The sequence below is a fragment of the Prinia subflava genome, chromosome 1, assembly GCF_021018805.1.
Source record: "Prinia subflava isolate CZ2003 ecotype Zambia chromosome 1, Cam_Psub_1.2, whole genome shotgun sequence".
In the NCBI taxonomy this organism is placed as follows: Eukaryota; Metazoa; Chordata; class Aves; order Passeriformes; family Cisticolidae; genus Prinia; species Prinia subflava.
The window spans coordinates 140,286,874-140,305,964 of NC_086247.1; the positions used below are offsets into that span (position 1 = coordinate 140,286,874).

Below are 19,091 nucleotides of genomic sequence, written 5' to 3' on the forward strand. Positions count from 1 at the left end.
CAAAAGAAATTCTCATATCCCATATGCACATTCAAATATTACTCTCTATTAGAGCAATTATTTTGCTTTAGTAATTTTTGGATACTGATATGTTTTCAGGATGATGTGTAACAGTTTGTCTCCACTTATCTCTCATTCATTAACTTAAAGGTTTCTTTTTAATGTTTTAATGTCATGATGCAACAATATGGTATATGGAAGCACAAAGGAAATTGTCCACAAAGCTTCACAATGTCTAAAAAGAGATTGTTCTCTTTACAGCTATTTGATCTGAAGAAAAACTTTGACTTCCTCTGCTCCTGCTTTGAGCTATCTCCAAAATTTGCCCAAAGACTACTGTGTATCAGATGAGCTGACATGACACCCTCCCTAGTTCTCTTCCTAGATATGTGTCATAAGACCAAATTAATTTAGAAGCAAAGCAAAGTAGAACTCAATTGCATGTGTGTTCATAATTTCCCATCTTTAATAAAATAGTAAAATACACTTATCAAAGGTTTGGCTGTGTCTGTATAAATAATCTCTCTCCAGTTATTTCATTTGTAATGGGCTGTGCATTAAGATTATAAGGCAATTGGAACAGGATTCTCAGGATAACTGAAAGCTTAATATTGTTTTCCTCATGAGTCAGGATAAAGGCTTTTTTAATAAGCTCAGAGTGGGGAGAGAGAGAGAAAAAAAGAGTGCATATGTGCATAATAGAAGAAGGATAGTTTTTCAGCATAAAGACACTTAAATATTGATCAACAAAGACTGGTAATGACTCCACCATAAAACATATCAGAACTCCAACTGCAATCCAGAGTAGAGCTCAGCCTTACCCACTCAAGAGTGATATGTACACCTCCTTCTGACCCAAGAGAAATAATAAAGGACATGTCAATGCTTCCTTCAAACTCAAATTCATTAATTTTATGCCCCAAAGCTGCATGTTGGTGTAATAAGTCACTGCAAAGTAAAACACATTACAACAAATCCTAGCAAAAAGCCATTGACAGCACGGGACTGGGCTGGGGGCTCGGGAGGCAGGGGCAGTGCTGCTCCCTTCCACTGTAATTGTCAAAGGGTGGGACGTCCCTCCGCGGACTCAGCGCTCAGGACAGAGCGGCAAAGACACGGGCAGGGCCCACCAAGGCACTGAAATAGAGAACGGGTATATTCCTTAGTACCAGCAGTGTAAAAAGTTTTCAAAATATAAGTCTTTGTATGAAAATGTTCCTTATTGCATGGTGAGCTGATCCTCGTTTTCTTCACCTCAAGAATAGAATGGTCTTCCCTTTTCTGGTGTTTGCAATCTGTTCAGCCTCGCCACCTGAGATGGTGAAGGTGGTACATCTTGTCTGAAAGGACCTTTAGGAGGGGTATAATTAGGGTCCTGAATTTTCTTATATGAGTCATAGTTGCTAGGCCCTTCAGAAGAAGTTTTTTTTTTCAGTTGTTGTTCTTTCCGCCTCTGCTCTTGACGGAGCAGTTCTTGTGTTTCTAGCATCACCCTGGCATTAAAGCCATGTCCCCCCATATAGCCATTCCTTGATCCCTGGTAGCTGGAATATCTGGGGTTTTCCTTCGCAGTCTGGAACCCTTCTCCAGGGGAATAACTCTGCTCCCAGGAGTCTTGAGATACAGAACTGGCATTTTTCCTGCTTTGCCTGAAAAGAAAAATGGAAAAGGTTTTTAAGACAAATGTTCTGGTTCACCTTCCACTGTTATTGACAACGATCACTGGAAAGAAGGCAGCCTCTGCCATGCCATCAGCTTTTGCCCAGCTATGGTATTCTCTAGAATTCATTTTCTAGAGTCATAGTTCTCTTCTGCCCCAAAATGAAATCTTGTCTCTTTGGCTGGCAAAACATTTCCTAGAGAGTTGAACTGTATTTCTAGGCCTCTGCGGGAGGACTATGCCATGAAAACCCATCCAGCCACAATTACCCTCATCTTCTCACAAAAATGTGTTACAATTCAGCTGCAGACTAGGAAAGATTATACATGTTGCTGTGCTTCCTAAGAATGCAGGTAACAGCTAGCAATTGTAAAGCCACTCATGAAAGATTTGAATCTAGACTGACACTTAGTTAAAAATGCAACAGGCAGATCCTTAAAATGCCTGCCCTAACACTGCACAAGTCAGAAGATAAAGCACATTACTGAGAGGAAGTTCCACTTTCTTCCTCCCATTTCCAGACCTAAGGAATTTTGTGCTATAAGGAATGTTTCCCAGTCTGCTATAGCTTTCATAAAAGAAGAGGCAGAGATAAAGTTTTTTGCTCATTTTTTGACTCCAGGGAGTAGATAAATAGGCCAAATACACACAGGAATTACAAATTCTTATCTCTTTTCACAATAAATCACCACATTATTTTGAAGAAAGATTATGGTTTTGAAATAACTTTAATTTACTATCAAACTGCTAGATGCTTGTATGAATTTAAAATAAGATTGGTGGTGATAAAGTAAAACAATTTTGTGCTGCAGCAAAAGAGATACCCACTTTGAGATTAAAATTAGAGTATGAGAATCAAGCAATAAAATAAAATATATTGCGACATAAATCAATAAGAAAATAATATAGTTGTTTATATATGGCTTGGTTTTTCCTGTCATCACATATGACACCGTGACCTCATCCAATGAATACGCAGCAGAGAGACAGGAGAACAGGAAAAATTTTCTACCATTACTAAAAGTAAAAAGTCACCTAATATTTTTTCAATCTTCCTTCCACAGGTATAATTTGAAAATTACCATATCTACCTTATTTCATAACTGATTCTGAGACCTCTGGACGAAAAATGTTATGCAAGATGAATGTAAATTGTTGCAGCAAAAATTACAACATAATGTAAATTCTTGCAAAATTTTTTTATAGCTGTTATTGGTATTCTCATATGCAGCTTTGCCGAAACAACAATGCTTCTGAGTCATGTTTTATCACTCCCTGGAACAAGAGCAAATTGAACGAACCTCTGTAGGCTACGAAACCGTCAGGTTCCTGATCCAGAGCAAGATAAATTTTAAGTAGTAGAAAATTAACGTGGAGTTAAAACTTGCTCTTACAGTTTCACATGGGACAAGAGGATGACTAGTTGAACAATTTAATTTACTGACTGTTTTCTGGTACTTGTTCAAAATTAGTTGGCACACTTTCCCTGTGTTTCTGGGAAGTGCCTTTAAAATTGACTCAAGAGTTTATTTGCGTCCAGTACTAAAGATTTGAATGTGCAAAGGGGCAGAAAATGGAGGCTCTTAGAGAATACACAGGATAAAAGGCAGCAAAGCTCAAGAATGAAGCCAGTGTACAAACTTCAATCATTACATAGTCATGGCTGCAACATTAGGCCTGGGACCTAGGTTTCAGATTAATAGTAAGAAAGCTGTTGTAAAAGCTGGAAAATTCAATGCCCCAGGTTGTTATAGGAGTATTGTGGTATTTACAGTGCTGAACAGCAGTGCTGTCTGCTCTCAGCACAGCTGAAACACCCAGAGAGTTCAAACTAAGCCATTAAATTATCATTAATTACACAGTAACATGCATTGCTAGATTGCTAGCCATTTCTCATGTTGAAAACCACCTTGAGTAAAGTTCTCAGTAACTCTTTTTAAAACAAGCATTTCTATGAGCTGTTTTATGATCTATTTTTCATATTTCTTGTAGATTAATTTTCACCTTGGAGTTTTTAATTTTTGCCACTGAACAGCATTGCAACTGATTCCAGCCTTTAAATGGTACCAGAGACTGTGAACAGGGGAAGAGAGTTCTATGAATCATAGTTTTAAAACTATAAATGAACATGGTTTAGTGGGGCTAGCATAACTGGGAGAGAATTTCTCAGGAGAAACAATATGGTATTATTAGGTGTGGTCATTTCCAAAGGAAGACAGAGATAAAAAGAAGAGGGGATATAAAGATTTTCAAGATGAGAAACTAACGATCTCAGAAAACACAGGAACTTTACATTTCCCTTTCCCACCTTCCAAACTTAATAGAAAAATTCTACATTGAAAGGTGTTAAAGCATTTGAAAATCTGAAAGTGTTCTATTTTCAAAAATGTTGCTAAGATAAGAGTTCATGGCTAAATAAATTTGCTAGATGGCTTATATTTGTTTCCAAAACAAGAGTTATAATACACCTGGTAAAACATATCTTGTCACAACACATTTTTTTCCACACCATTTCCACACAAGTCATAAAAATAATACAGCCTTATTGGAAAGCAATTTGACACCAAGCTCCAATGTAAATTATTCTCCATTCAACCACTGCTGCTGATATTTCAAAATGCATTTGCATAATGTTTAACTGTGAGAGTTAATTTGTAATACAAGCTGGCTAAACTCTATTAATTCTTAAAACTAAATATCAAGTAGAACACATTTTGCCCAAATAACTAATCTTTAAAAAAAACCCTACTATTTAAAAAAAAACAGTTTTGTTTACACAAAAAAATGTATTAATTTTCAGCACTCTTTATATATTAAAAAATGTATATATGTAAACTCAAAGACCTTTGATTTCTTGGATTTTCTCAGTTCCATATTTTTTGTTGAAGATCTTCATTTTTTTTTCCTTTTTAATTTTTTCCACATTAACATCTCAAAGATAAATTTCTACCCAGTACGGAATTAGGCAACAGAAAAAAAAAATCTGACATGTGAAAAGGAGACACCTCATGACATGCTCAGGAGACTTTTGCAATTGCAGAAAATTAAACTGGATAGTGTCCCACAAAGAATAGGTTTGTTTTAATATTTCAATTCTACTGGGTGCTGAACGTCATCAAATTCCCCTGAAATCAGCTCTGAAGAAATTCTCTGAAGCAACTCCCAGCTACCACATGCTCTCGCTTAGGAAATTCTACACCTCTTCCACAGTGAATACATTCCACCTGATATCAACGCTGAACAAAAGTGTCTGCACGGAGCAGGACACTTTCCTCCAGAAATGAAATGAGCTCTGGGCTCCTCAGGAAGAGCCCCAGGCAGTTCCCATACCTGGGCAGGGAGCTGTACTGGCGCTGGGCTTGCTGGAAACTCTCCCGCTCCTCCTGCCGCTGCCGCTGCATTTGCACCTCCACGGACACGGAGTGCCGGCCGCTCTGCGAGTACGTCTTGGTGTTTGGCTACAAGACAAAAATGAGAGTGTCCTAAACAAGGCAGAAAAAATGCCCACAGATCAGCTATCATTTCAGTTGTTGTTGTACAAATACGGCGATGCTTGTTTCAACATGCAGTTCAGGGAGATCTTTCACAATAATTAGGTTAAATTCTGACCTGTAACAGTGGCCTGTGATACAAATTCTTTTTCTGACCTGCTATTTCTGAGATGTATGAGGCAAACAATCATCCAGAATGGGTTATGCTTTTATGGCAATGCTGTAATTTACATTAAGTCAGTGGGACAGATTTTCAGACTCTTTAAGTTAAGCCTAGCCATGGTAATGCTAAGTTCTACACCCTCCTAAGGATTTGAGGAGGGAAGGAGCACAGCAGCTCCATGGAACTTCACCAATACACTCAAGAGATGCTTTACCTTTGTGGAACCATCCTGTTCCACAGTTGGCCCAGAGACAGGGAAAACATTTTCTGGTTTAGTATGATCAAGTAGATAAATTCAGCAAGTGTGTTGTGGACAATGAGGACTCCTGTATCTCTGAGCAGGATCTTAATGAGGTGACAATTTGAAACGTTGAAGCCAGTACTAAGAGCAAGTGAAAATGGATGGTCTTTCTGGGAACAGAGAGTATTACAGGTCAAGATCTGACAGAATGGATGGATTCAAACTTTGGAACACGGAAAAGTTCCCTTTTGTAGAGATACCATTTTTCATTTCACCCTAGCACTTTCTTCAGATTTTGTGATTTCATTTTGCAAAATAGAGTGTCACAAAAATCAAAGAATGCTATGGCCTTTTCTTGTTGTTTTACTAATAAGGTTTTTCCTACAAAGAAACAGAGCATTACTTTTTTTTTTTCTCCTTAAAATTACCAATATTATTCGAAATATGTAAGTTTAAATATGGGGAGGTGAGGGAGCATCACCACTAGTCTGAGCCTGCAACTGAAAACAGCCTGTCTCAGACTTACTTTTAAAAGCATGTTTTGCCTTTTTATCTCTGCTTTTCCTCAAAACAAACATCTCTTGTTTTTTTCCATTATAATTTCTGCAGCAGAAAGAGATCCTAATGGTTCACAAATATATGCAAGATAAAAGGCTTTTCAAAAGCTTTGCACATAAAAGACAAGTTACAGAAACTAGAGTTGTCATTTGTGACCTAAGTGTCTTACTATAGTCACGTACCTGCAGGTAGCCAGAAACAAGTTTAAAACAGGTATACAACTTTTAGAAACTTTGTTGTCAATGAAAATACACTTCAGACAGAGTATCAGTCTCAGCTCAGAATTAAAGAGATACAATTTTCCCATTATAAGGAGATTATGGGGGAAAGAATGTGACAGCACAGACTAGGAATAACAGCCCACTCATTTAAGAGAATCCTGAATGTAACAGTAATGTCTATTTCAGAAAAGATTTACTCTGTAAAAACCTCAGTAAAAAACCAGTATTTTAATGAAAAATGCTTTAGGAATGGTGAGATGAAGCAACAAATTGAGAAAACAGAATCATGTGTCAGCCTTGTGGGAAATTTTCTTAGAGATGAATAAGCTGTACATATGTATGTCCAAACCAACAACCCCCACAGAGATTTCCTGCTATATTAAATAAGGGCAACACATACAGAGCAGCATTTCAGTTATTGCATATGTCAACATTTCTAACTTTCTTGACTTTATTGAGAGTCTTCTGACATTTGGTATTTTATTGAAGGGCTCAGCTTATGGAAGGGAGTGATTACCTGAAAATCACAAGGTTTATTTGTGAATTCTCTCCTGTGTGGTTATAAGCAGCTTACAGTGAACCACAGGGAAACTCAATAGTTCCCATATCAACTTCCCCATAAAGAATAAAAACATTTTAACTAAGATTTTACAGCAAATCTCCTCATTTCATGGGTTTCACTTCAACAACATTGGAAAGCTTGAAGTTACATTATGTCATATGTGGGAAAGTAGTTACCACAGATAAGACATGAAATCAGAATTGCTTATCTTTATTTGAAAACAGTTTCACTTTTTTCAGTTGGCTGTAAATATAATGGATTAAAGAATCTGACAGTGCAGAGAATCACGAAACAGGTGGGGATAGGATTGAGCTGCTGCTCAGTTGGTTTATACAATAAAGGTTTATACAAGACAATAAAATGCATCATCTAGAAAGCACACACACACATGTGGAGAGATGAAGTTACCACAAAAGCCTGCAGTAAAGTGACAGAGGCTCTGAAAGTCCTAATGGAGTATGAACGGACTAAGATCAAAATGTAACTTCAGAGATATTTCTTTTTAATGCACAGAGGAACCAATGGTTCAATAGAGGCAGGAGCTGTCACTCCTGTCTGCCTGCTGTAGTGCATGCCCAGAATGACAGGATCTGAGGAGTCAGGTCTGGATTCTCTGCAGTTCACAAAGAATTTCATCTAATGGACAATACTTATAATTTGATGAGTCTAAAGGCAAACATCTCAAATCCATTATCTGATTTGCTGAAGGTATGAGTACTTGCATGCCCTGTTAAACTAAGATGATTTCCAATACTTAACTAACCTGCAAAGGACATTTATTTAGTTTGAGTGTTGTTCACATCTACAATAAGCTGTTCATATAATTGAATCTATAATCTCATTTCAAGTATCCAAAAATATGTCAACAAGACATAAAAATACTCTCTTTGTATACAATCACATGTTCCATATCATAACATACATACACATAGACAGATACATTCAGCCATCTTATTAATGAAAAGGCTTTTCTTTCAAAACTTTTCATTCAAAACCTCAGTGCTACCATTGTGAATGCCCCTGATAGATGGTTATGATGATATAAAGACTTAACATATTCCATTTTGGATCCTTAACTTGCTCAGTAAAGTGCAAATCTCCATACAGCGATATAACAATGTGCTGTTGATTACAATGACTAAACAAAAAATATTTATAGAATAAGTAACTTTAGTCTTCAAAAACTAATTAGTAACCTTGTCTCAGTTCTCACAGTATGCTTTTATACACATATATTTTAATAAAATACATTCCTAAACACACATCTATATAAATGTCTAGCCCATTTATATTACCATGGAATGGAGAAGGTTAGGAAAAGAAAGGTGCACTATTTTCAGAACTTTCAACAGCAAAAAAAGGTGTACAAGGAACACACGTTACACAGTAATTATAACACTGATACCAGTACAAGGCTAAGTACAATTATAACAACCTGAAACCATCCAACAAAGCTGGCAACAGCTCGGTGCTCACAGAACAGATTGATAAGAACCCTGGCCTCGCTTGCAATGAGATGTATGACAAGCACTGACCTTTTAAATTAGGATGTGGTCAAGGCCACAATAACAACCAAGGCTGAGTTACACAAATAAATGTATGTTCATGCCTTCCACAATACATTTGGAGTGGCAACGATAGTGCATTCAGCATTGTTGAACAATATTCAGCACGTAAAATGGTGCTTTAAGATAGATGAAATTACACAGCTCTCTTCCCAAAGATGCATTAATTTAAATCCAGGGCTGCAAAGTTAAAAGTTCCTAGTTTCTCACTTTATGCAAACAACATTTTTTCATGTTACAGTGAACAGTTCTGTAACAGAACGTGTAACCACCATAGCTCATGTTACAGTGACCATTATCAGCAGCCCAGGGCAACACATTTTAGGGACAAAGCTCCTCCTCTCTTTTCCTACCTATCCTGGGGCTGCCCACACTGCTTCTGTCCCTGCACAGTGGCATTTCTACCCACACAGGGGAGTTCTGTGTGGTGGCAGCATGGATCCCTCAGGAACAGCACAGATCAAAGCTGCCACCAACACACAGAGAGGAGACCATGGGGGCCACCCATGGCACTGACTTTTCACTGAGATCCAACTAGTTCAGGTGACAGGAGATCTCCCAGTGGCAGTGACATACCTATCTGACAGCCTAGAGCCACAGGGACAAGCTGGGACAAGTGCTTACTCAGACTCATAAAACTCTTTGGGGTGATAAAGAAATAGTTAACAGGGAGATTACTACAGGAGCAGGTCCCTTGGTATTTTCCCAGTTATTAAAAACGACCACTACTTAATTAAAATAAATGTGCTAATTTTTTTTTTCCAGATTAAGCTCTGTGTTTAACCAAGAAGTTTCAAGTTCACCTGGGAACTTGGCAGGCACAAGGACCCGCAAAAGTCCGTGGTTCTCAAAGTGCAGCACTAATTAGAAACAGATAAGATTAAATGACCTTGCCTGCTTTATGTGTAAATGTACTTGGCACAGATGACAGACAATCCAGTAACTGTGTATATCAAAATTCAGAATGATGAAAAACATTTGCTGTCTCTGGGAGATGTCCTTGAAAATGATTTTTACTTCCATCTTTGTGTTTATGTTGCTATGGTGAACAGAACATATAGCAGTATGTCTCTTAAAAATTGCCAACAGGTGCATGTATTAACTCAAGCAACATGTAATAAGAAAATCCTATCCCTTTCTGTACCTTTCTACGTTGTATATACAGGAAACTGAGCAGTATGGAACAATGACTTCTGTTCTGTGTTAGGAGCAGCAGAAAGAAAATCTTCAGTATGGCAGAAACAAACACAAAGCCCTGAAATTCTGCTTGAGGTTATTTATGCTCACTGTATGCCTGTGAGCTATAAATATGTATGTTTACTAACTAAAATGACTTAATTTCATTTAAAAATCTTATATCTTCATTTTTTAATTTCAAATATATTAGTAAATCAAAGCTAGTGGGTAAAAAGAAGTAAAAAAAATGTTAAAGTTAGAGCCTAAATCTTAGCAAAAACGCTAATCCTTTGCAGATTTGATATATGAAATGGCTATTAATACACAGCTAAAGAGAAATTACCTATGGAGACACTTTCCTGCATAACTTTTGTTTCCCCTCTGAAACAGATTGTGCGATAGGAGAAACTTCAATTTAGCTTCAAAGGTTTTTGTTTACTGCAATATTCCATTAGATATTGCCTAATATCTTGCATAAAATATCCTAAAATAGATGATTGAAATGGACTAAGAATAGAAAGAATTATTATGATATTTCTCTTTCTCATTAATGTGTTTAGTAACTACATAAGTTATAGCCTGATATAAACTTTACAATGTTTGTATTGAGTAAAATCTGTTTTTCATTTTTTCAGGTAATATTAATATGCTATGGTGAAAGTTATAGCAACAAAAATTAGGCTTTTATTTTTCCTAAAAAAATTTAGGCTATTCAAAATTTAGTATGGCTTTGAGAAAGTCAAGGACTTGAGTACAGGGATGAGAAATAAGTATCTTAAACAGAACAAAAAGGGTTTGTTTTTTTTTCTATACAGACAAGACCTACATATCAACAAACAGCAGAAAAAAACCCAAGCATAGTCCCCAGATCTTCTGAGCCTTTATTTATCAGGCCATGTATAAATATATTACTAGGACTCCTGGAGTCTTTCTTCTATGAAAATCATGTAATTACTTACTTTTCACAAATTTGTGCATGTAATTAAAGCTGTAGTCAGACAAGTCAAATAGTGTATACATTATGACCCAGTTAGCTGTTACCTTTGGAAAATAAAGTATATTTATATTTAACTCCTAAATATTTAAAGTACATTTTGCTCAGCTGCTCTCTCAACACCAGTTTTTTCCCATCATTCAGATAGATCCAGGATGACTGGAGATGAATGTATTTGTGAATGGAATTTGCCTCTTCCCATTTTCAGCACCAATTATTGTATTGAATATGATGAAATAAAGCACCAACTTTTGTCCCTCAAGCCTCTTTGTGGGCTTTTTTGGATCACTGATGTGCTTCCACAATCAGGACTGGCAAGCAGCTGTAGTGTTTTCCATGGATTTTAAATGCTCTTTTATAAAACTGGATTGTTCACTCCCATGGCATTTAGGGCTACAGAGCTGTGGTTTTGTTACAGAAGGGGCGGGTGTATCTGTTAATCAAGATGTGACTAGGCAAAAATATGAGATGTGGAACAGATTACAACGAGGTCCCCCAAAGCCTCAGCAGACCTAACACAATCCAGAAAAGCACAGAAAACAAAGGCTCAACTTTGGTACCAAGCAGAAAAATCATCCCCAAAAGAATCCTCATTGGTATAAAAGTGTCATAGCAACATCAAGGGCCTTAAGCATTAGCAGACACACTAATTCCACACAATTCTGCATGCCCAGATACATATTTCTGCAAACCTTGACTGGAATTAACACCAGCAGGATTAAAATGGATTAATCATACTTTATGTTATTTTTATATTTTTTCCATGCAACAACAGGCCTATAGTATTGCCCTTGAAAGCCTCTTGTACCTTGTTTTTGAAATACACACACATAAAAAGCGCCACATAAAAGAAAAAAGAGAACAGCTATGAAGCCTGAGAAAGTCATCCTAAAATAAACAAATACAAAAATCTCTTCCTTAAAGCTTTAACTCAGCTTGCAGAATGAGTGAATTTTAGAGATGGCTCGATGTTGCAGCATTTAGGCAGTTATTTAAACCCTAACAGTGTGTCATTCAAATGGCCTTGAGCAGAAATGTTATGCTGCTTAATAGACAGTGTCATCTCATTCCAGCACTATCACTTTTTGTGTCTGTTAAAGCTGCCTGGTGCTGTTGAACACTCACAGGCAGACAAGTACTTTGTTTACTGGCAGGACAAACACGATGGGGCAAAAAGTCCAGCTCTGTTGCATTGTTCAAGTACAGAGAAATGACCTTGAGCTGATGGCCCAGCAGAAAGGGATGGGCCAGGCACCCACAGGTACCACACAGAGCCAGGGAGATTCTGTACTCCTTGGAATGACATCTGCCTCCCACCCAGGGAGGACACTGAAGGTTTCTTTCACAGGTAACTGGACTCCTATATCACAGGCCATTAATAATCTGGGAGGAACTGGAGTTGTTGAGGTTTACAGAACCATTTTCATAATATATTAGTGGGTTTCTGAGGCATTGAGCTCCTCTGAATATCCTCAGAGCTGCCAGATTTCCATCGGCATCCATTACTTCCACTGCAAACTCCATGTCCATTTATACTTCTTTAAAGTAACCAACAGTCCCACATCACATCAGCACTTCGTTCCCTATCCTCAACCATCCCATCAGCTTGGTAATGAGAAATGCAAACTACTTATCACCTCGTAGCACACACTTCTCCAAGGATGGGTTTTTCCTCTCTTTCTATCCAAACCAGGTCAGAGTTGGCTGCTGCCTTGCGGCTCAGAGGCTTCTCTTTATGCAAAGCCTTTTATTTATGTAGGCTGCACAACCCATCTCCCTCAGGTAAAATGCTCTTTTCAACAATGGCCCACGTACAGTTGCACTTTGCACTGCTGTGGTTTGGAACCAACAGCTCACAGATGGAGAAGACTGAAAAGACACTGATGAATGTATCTAAGTATTTTCCTACATGTATATTGTAAACTAATTCTGCATTTTTCTGTGTGTTATTGATATTTGATGATACATCTGGATCTGTTTTGAGAGGTTGTCTTAAGAAAGTCCATCATTTTAGACTAACGTATTAAAGAAGTACAACACACTCCTCAAAAAAAGAGGGTTACAGCTCTTTAAAACTGAAATAGCTGTGAACTGCTGAAATGGATGAGATCATTGCTTTATCCTTTCCAAGCACTGCAATCTTGAAAGGCTGGAGTATATGATGGAAAAATAAAATTACAAGTCAAATAGACTCTGGGCAACTTTTTATAAAGTACTTATCTAAAATAAAACATTTGGTCACCTATGTATTTAACAACAGAGCAGCTCCTACAAAAGCAACAATAAGCTTCAGAATGAATATTAATATGTTAAGCTGAATTAGTCACTTCAAGCTCATTTGCATGATCTGCAGAAAGGGAGTAAACAGAGAGATACCATTTGTTTGAATAAGAGAAAATAGAAAGGTCAATGTTCTGACCCAGAATTTAGGAAATTATTCCATTCCTAAGGTAATCAGTCTGTCATCCAAATAATTCCCTTCTCGCTCATTACAAGAAACTATAATAAAAGCCAAGCTGACAGTCTAAAGTTGCTATGGCATTTAGATATACAACAATTTGGCCCATGACCTTCAGTAGTAAGTTCCCAAGTCTTCAAGAGTGCAAGCTTTTCTCACACACAGTTTTCCCAAGAATGTTACTCAAATCTCTCATTTGGAAAGCAAACAGTAGCTGACATGGGTAACAGGAGGTATCAGCTACACCCAGCCCCAGTCTACCCCAAACAGCTAAACCACCCCTGTCATGAGCTATCACATTATCTTCCCCACCTCAAATTGAGAGCATCTGGTCATAAAAGAAAGTTTATATTATTTATTAGATTTCAGAGGAAGTTAGATGTTTTCTAATAAAGGAAAAGAGAAGCCTATATCCTGATACTGCTGTTCTCAGTGACTTCATACACAGACATGTGGCTCTTCAGAGGTTCTCACCTTGGGCTCGTGTGCATGGCAATGCTGAGCAGCAATAACTTACCACCCTCACCTGTTTCAGAGGGAGCTGTGAGAGATTCTGCTGTTGTCATCACACACTTCCCACTTTTTTGGAAACACAAGTTGTTCACTGTCTTTATCATGGAATTTTCAAAAAACTTACAGTTTTTGTCTCATGTTTAAAGGATCTTAATTTAGGATATGTAATTGATTAAAAAGCAGCACTAATTCATTCAATTATGCTAATCAGGATAAGCATATGTATTTAAATAATTGTATCACATTACTAGATCAGTTTGAACAGGATTTAAAAGATCAATTAGGACATATATCTCAATACAGAACTGTCTCATCAAATATAAGAGTCAGAGTGGTACTAATGCAAAGCAGGCACATCTCTCTTTTACAGTAAAAATCTCCACCTTTATGAAAATAACTAAATGCAGTGATATTGCTTCAGAGAAAATACCATTTACAAGGTTACATCTTCCATTATTTATTGTTGGTATGTATTTTATTCTGGTTCTCCTTGAAAATTTCAGATCAATAGATACTGCCTTTGATACTAATCCAAGCAGTAACTCACAGAGCCGAGGGTCTCACCACGGAGCAAATAACGCTATCTGCACACATGACAGATGGCTGAAGAAGTTCAGAAATGAAGTAAACATCAATGAACCAAAAATGGGGATCACAGCAGAAGGGCAGAAGTGTGGAGGCAGAGCACCCTGCCTCCCTTTTGGCCTGCTCCCAAGCCACCCAGGAAGGGCAGGAGTCGGCCAAGCTTCCCAGACTGGGCAGGCCCTGCACACTCACCCACGGCTGCTCAAAGCTGTAGGTGCGCCTCCGGTCCTCCACGTCCTCGTCCTGCTTCGCCTGCTGGAACTCCTGCCTCAGGCGCTGTATCCGGTCGTGGTTGTTGGGGGTCGATCTGCTGCTGAAAGAGGAAGGATGGAAGTGATCAATACAGGATGGAAATGATCAATATAGGATGGAAATGATCAATAAAGGATGGAAATGATCAATACACTTGGGAACTGCCACCTGCGACTGTGACTTGGACTGCTACTACAGTTCAGGACTACAGGCCTAAAAATAATTTACAAGTGTTTAGTACAAAGATTTTTAGTCTTTTAAAAGATTATTAATGCTGCTTGTCTTATAAAGAAATGTCAGATATTGCGAGGATGAGACAAATAAAAATATTTCTAAAAAATATCACAAGTTGCTGGCACCTTTTCAGTATGTCACTCCTAGAAAATGAAGAGCAGTAGATATAGTAGTGTCAGACTTAACATAAAGGGAAGTTTTAAGTCCTAATGATCTCTGCTACTGAATAAACAAGAAAAATACTTTTCCCTAATCAATAAACTGTAGCACTGTCCAATCTTTATTCACATCAAATTAATTACAATGTCTGGAGGCTCTACCTATATAAAATTTGGTTATTTTCTCCAATCAATAAGAGCCTGTCATCCCTTAGTTCTGTTTTTAACAAGTCTTTTAAATTGATCAGTCTAAAAGCACTAAAAGGCTTGGGGGGTAGTAAAAAGCCATCCATTTGACAGGGCCACAGGCAGGAATGGATGTGGGCAGCAGATGAGAGCTGGCTTCACTTGGCCCCACAGACACCGGGGAGGGCTCAGTCCCAGAGGTACTGATACAAACCAGCACACCCAGAACCTTCAATCCTTCAAACCCATCCATTCTTCCACAGTGCCCAGTAATCCACACTCCACGGCACAGGTGCATGTGAAACCATAATGAAATATGCACGGGAATGGCTTATTTCATGGAGAAGAGGAAAAGTGAGTATTTATTAATCTTGTTGACATTTTTCCAGCTGTGCAGCTCCTACCAGACCCTACAACCCCACTCTTTCAAACATGTTAATGTGGGAATCACAGAAAGCCTGACAAACAAATATGTTATATCAAGACTAACCAGAAGCATTTTAATGTATTCTTGTGGGCTTCTTCTGCCCTGCATTTTGTTGTTTATTTCAAAAGAGCTGATGAGGAATGGGCAGCTATTACTTTGTTTCAAAAGAGAAATCTGCAGAGAGACAATGGAAAGCAATTTCCTAGATTTCTTTTCTTGGACATGGGGTACAATAAAACACAGTGAATTAATATCTGTGTCTTTTTTCATATGCAAAGACACAATTCTAGAGTCCATTTGTGACTGTTTTCCATGTCTTTCGGGACTGGTAGGTGCAGGAGATTGGAAGCTGTAGATGTTTGAGACGTTACCTCCCACTCTTTTCAGTGCCAATAAATAGAGTTTATCAGTGCTTGGTTGGCCAGACAGAAAAATTAGTATGGTTCTACACAAAGGCTAATATTTGAAGTGGTTTGGGTTGATTTTTTTTTTTAATTAATTTATTTGAAACCAAAGGCAAAGTAAAGGAAGGAATTTAGAGAAGTGTTTTCTTTCATGTTTTTTTTTAACCCAAATTGGAGCTTGAGGAAATGCTTTATTTGTAGGGTAAGTCAATTTCTATGTGCAAATTACCCTTTTGAAAAGAACAATTAAAAGAAAGCTTAATTTAGAACAGGTGGAAATGAAACACTGGTATTTTCAAAATTTCCACTTCATTGTAGGTGTGTTGCTAATTTTATTTCCTTAATTCAACTGCATTTTGTGAAACAGCTTATCTCCATTTACAGTTTTATTTTCTGTAAATTTATTTCTTATTGTCAAATTCTGCCCAGCTTTACTATACGACCACTTGGTTTTTTCCCCACTGCACATTTTAAAGGGATTCATCACAATCCCATATAATACATTCAAAACACTTAAATGTTCTGCTGATTTTTAAAACTGCTATTGTTAATCCAACAAACAAGTAGTCCACTGCTTTCTACACAAGACAAGTATTTCCTACATGATAAACTGCAGTTAAAAAAACAAAACTATAGTAAATATTAAAACTTCAGGTACAAGAAATGTATGTCTGAAAGAGAAAAGTCAGTGAACTTCTGTGCAAAAATTACTAGAAAAGTGCCATCCATAGACACCTTGTAGTACTCAAGATGACAGGTAAATAATCAGCATTCCATAATCAAGGTTGTTTCAGATTTTAGGGATCACAGTGCAAAAGTGACACTGAAGCAGTTTATCCAACTGCAGACAGAGGGTAAACCCCAAAATACTGCACTAAACCTTGTGCATTATACAGGATACACTGCACCAGCCCCAAAATGGGCTACTGGAAGGGTTATTGCAGATCCGAGGGCTTCTGCACATTCTGCGATAGTTATTCATTAAAACAATTAAAACAATTCCTTATCAGAGGAATAGCTAGAAAATGCCTGGTGTCCATGCCATGAAGCCAAAATGTGTCTTTTCTTAAACAGCAAATGCACGAACTTGACATTCTACACTGCAGAGAGGAATAACAAAGGACAAGGAGGATCCTGGGATTTATAATCAACTTGTCTCCAGACCTAAGAACCTATCTTAATGCCAAAAAAAAACCTTACAAAAAATGAAAAGAAAAAAGAAGTCAAGCTGATTTAAGAAAAGTTATTCAAACTTATTAAAGGTTTGATAATAGCAGAGAAGATAAATCTTTTAACAATATTTCTACTTTATCTGAAAAGCAAGGGACATGACTCAGATTTAGAAAAGTGCAAAAGAAGTGAATTATAAAAGGGACTATTTCACAGAAAAGAAAGAGCAAAATTAGGAAAAGGCATTTCTATATCTGCTCAAATTTCTTTGAGCTCAAAAGGTCTCTAAGAAACAGAAAGTGAGATCAAGTCAGTGGGTTAATAATAATAAAAGAATTAAATATTTTTATTTAGAAGAGGAAAAGGCAGACAGCTAAGGAGGCACTAAGATACATTTCTTAAAAGATTATTTGAGGGCTTAGACTATATCTTAGATTCACCTCCTTTGGTTTCTATTTTCATTTCAACCTTGTTCTGATTCTCCAGGTTAAATTATTGCTGCCTTGACCTTCTCACTACTGAGGGCTTGCACATCTCTGTCCTGGCCTGCTATGCTGTCACCTCTTTCTTTTCACGCCTTTCTTCATCCAGTTAACTCTTATCATCAGTGCTTTTTTTGCTGGTTGTTATGTCTCCCACTGCACTCCCTCTGCACTCAGGGGACACTTGGTACACCCACTTGGTATCTCATAAACTCCCAATTAGTACTTCTAGAAGGAAGGAAATATAAAAATCATAATCACAAAGGAAAACTGACACCAATAAAATTCTGGAGTCAACAGTGCAAACCTAACTTTATTCCTTTTCAGATCCCGAGATGTTCTGCTTTATCTACAAATCTTTATGTAAGTCACATCATTATCCCTTGGGGCAGAGCTAAACAAATTATATCCCATGTGAAGTGTCCTTAGCCAGTCTAAAGCAAAATGAATTTTGACTTATTGGATGAATTGACCCAAGAGAGATAGGGTCATATCAATAGACTACTAGGATGCAGGCTGCAGGTGTTCCTGCTGCTTAAATTCCCCATTGTGGGTGTAGGGGGCATGTCCTCAAAAGTTCAATTAAATGTGCCATGTTTTGTTTGCATCCTTCGTTCAAATGCACTGAAAATCTGAAGGTACATCCACCTCAAAGAATTCCGGACTATTAGCAGGCAGGAAGGAGTTTACCTGGAACTCCATCCAAAGTCTGTTGAAAATTTGACCTATGCTAGCTTTAATTTTTTTAGCAAAACTGGAATTACAACCCTCTACAGTAACCACAGCTTGCCCAGACAGCCTTCCCTTGTGCCTACTTAATAACAGGATGGCTGTGAATTTACAGAAGACAATTAGCACCTCCTAGCATCAGATACCAGTGATGTTCTTCTATCGAAGTGCTCTCAATATTAAATGTTCTTAAAATAAATAAAATTCAAGGAAAAGCTTTTAGGGCCAAAGTTTACTTGGGTTGCAAAGCATCTGTGCTTTCTTGTATCACAGCTCTGCTTGGCACCCCATTGCCTTCCATCTGCAGATGGCACATTTCACAATCAGTTGTTTTTTGAGTGCTGCTTCAAAACACACCACCAGCAGCACAGGCTAAAAATGCAGTGGTAAGCAAGACTTAGATAGGCCAGGGCTGTCACAAATTTCCAGAAACAAGCAGTTGCAGCAATGGCCATCAGGGTCTCAGATCATTAAGCAATGTCTTGGTGTGATGTCATGCACTGATGTGCAGAGCTGCATTCCTTTCAAAACAGTCAGATTTTCAGTGTGATAAAGTAGATACAAACAAGCCACGGAACAGGGACATCTGAAGCTTTGGGAAAAAAAATATTGGCCTGAAAAAGCATGGAAAAAGGTCTTAACAACACTACCAGGCAGTTGCAACTTGACTAGAATAACCAAAAGGTTAGTAAACAAAAAGTGTTCTTTACACCTTGAAATCTATCACACATTTGAGCTGGCCTGACCGGCTGCTTAGATGTCTGGATAGCAGTAATAAAACACAGATGGGTTCTTATTTGCTTCAAGCTGGCAAATAACTATCACCCATTTGTATGATACAAATTCCTTTCCATTTGAACAG

At 37.7% G+C, this 19,091-nt stretch overlaps 1 protein-coding gene across 17 annotated transcripts in view; it reads right to left on the reverse strand.

Moving 5' to 3' along the window:
• Nucleotides 1-442: 442 nt before the first annotated feature.
• The window catches only part of PARD3 (par-3 family cell polarity regulator), a 452,827-nt gene continuing 434,178 nt past the window's right edge, over nt 443-19,091 (reverse strand). For 16 of the 17 annotated variants that reach the window (XM_063415024.1, XM_063415043.1, XM_063415034.1 and 13 more), the window contains 3 exons: nt 14,380-14,500; nt 4,991-5,118; nt 443-1,649 (listed from right to left, as the gene is read on the reverse strand). In XM_063415024.1, the coding sequence (XP_063271094.1) occupies nt 1,256-1,649; nt 4,991-5,118; nt 14,380-14,500 (643 nt within the window). In that variant the 3' untranslated portion in view covers nt 443-1,255. The remainder of the gene's footprint in view (nt 1,650-4,990; nt 5,119-14,379; nt 14,501-19,091) is intronic. The other variant, XM_063415018.1, reaches the window with a different exon arrangement.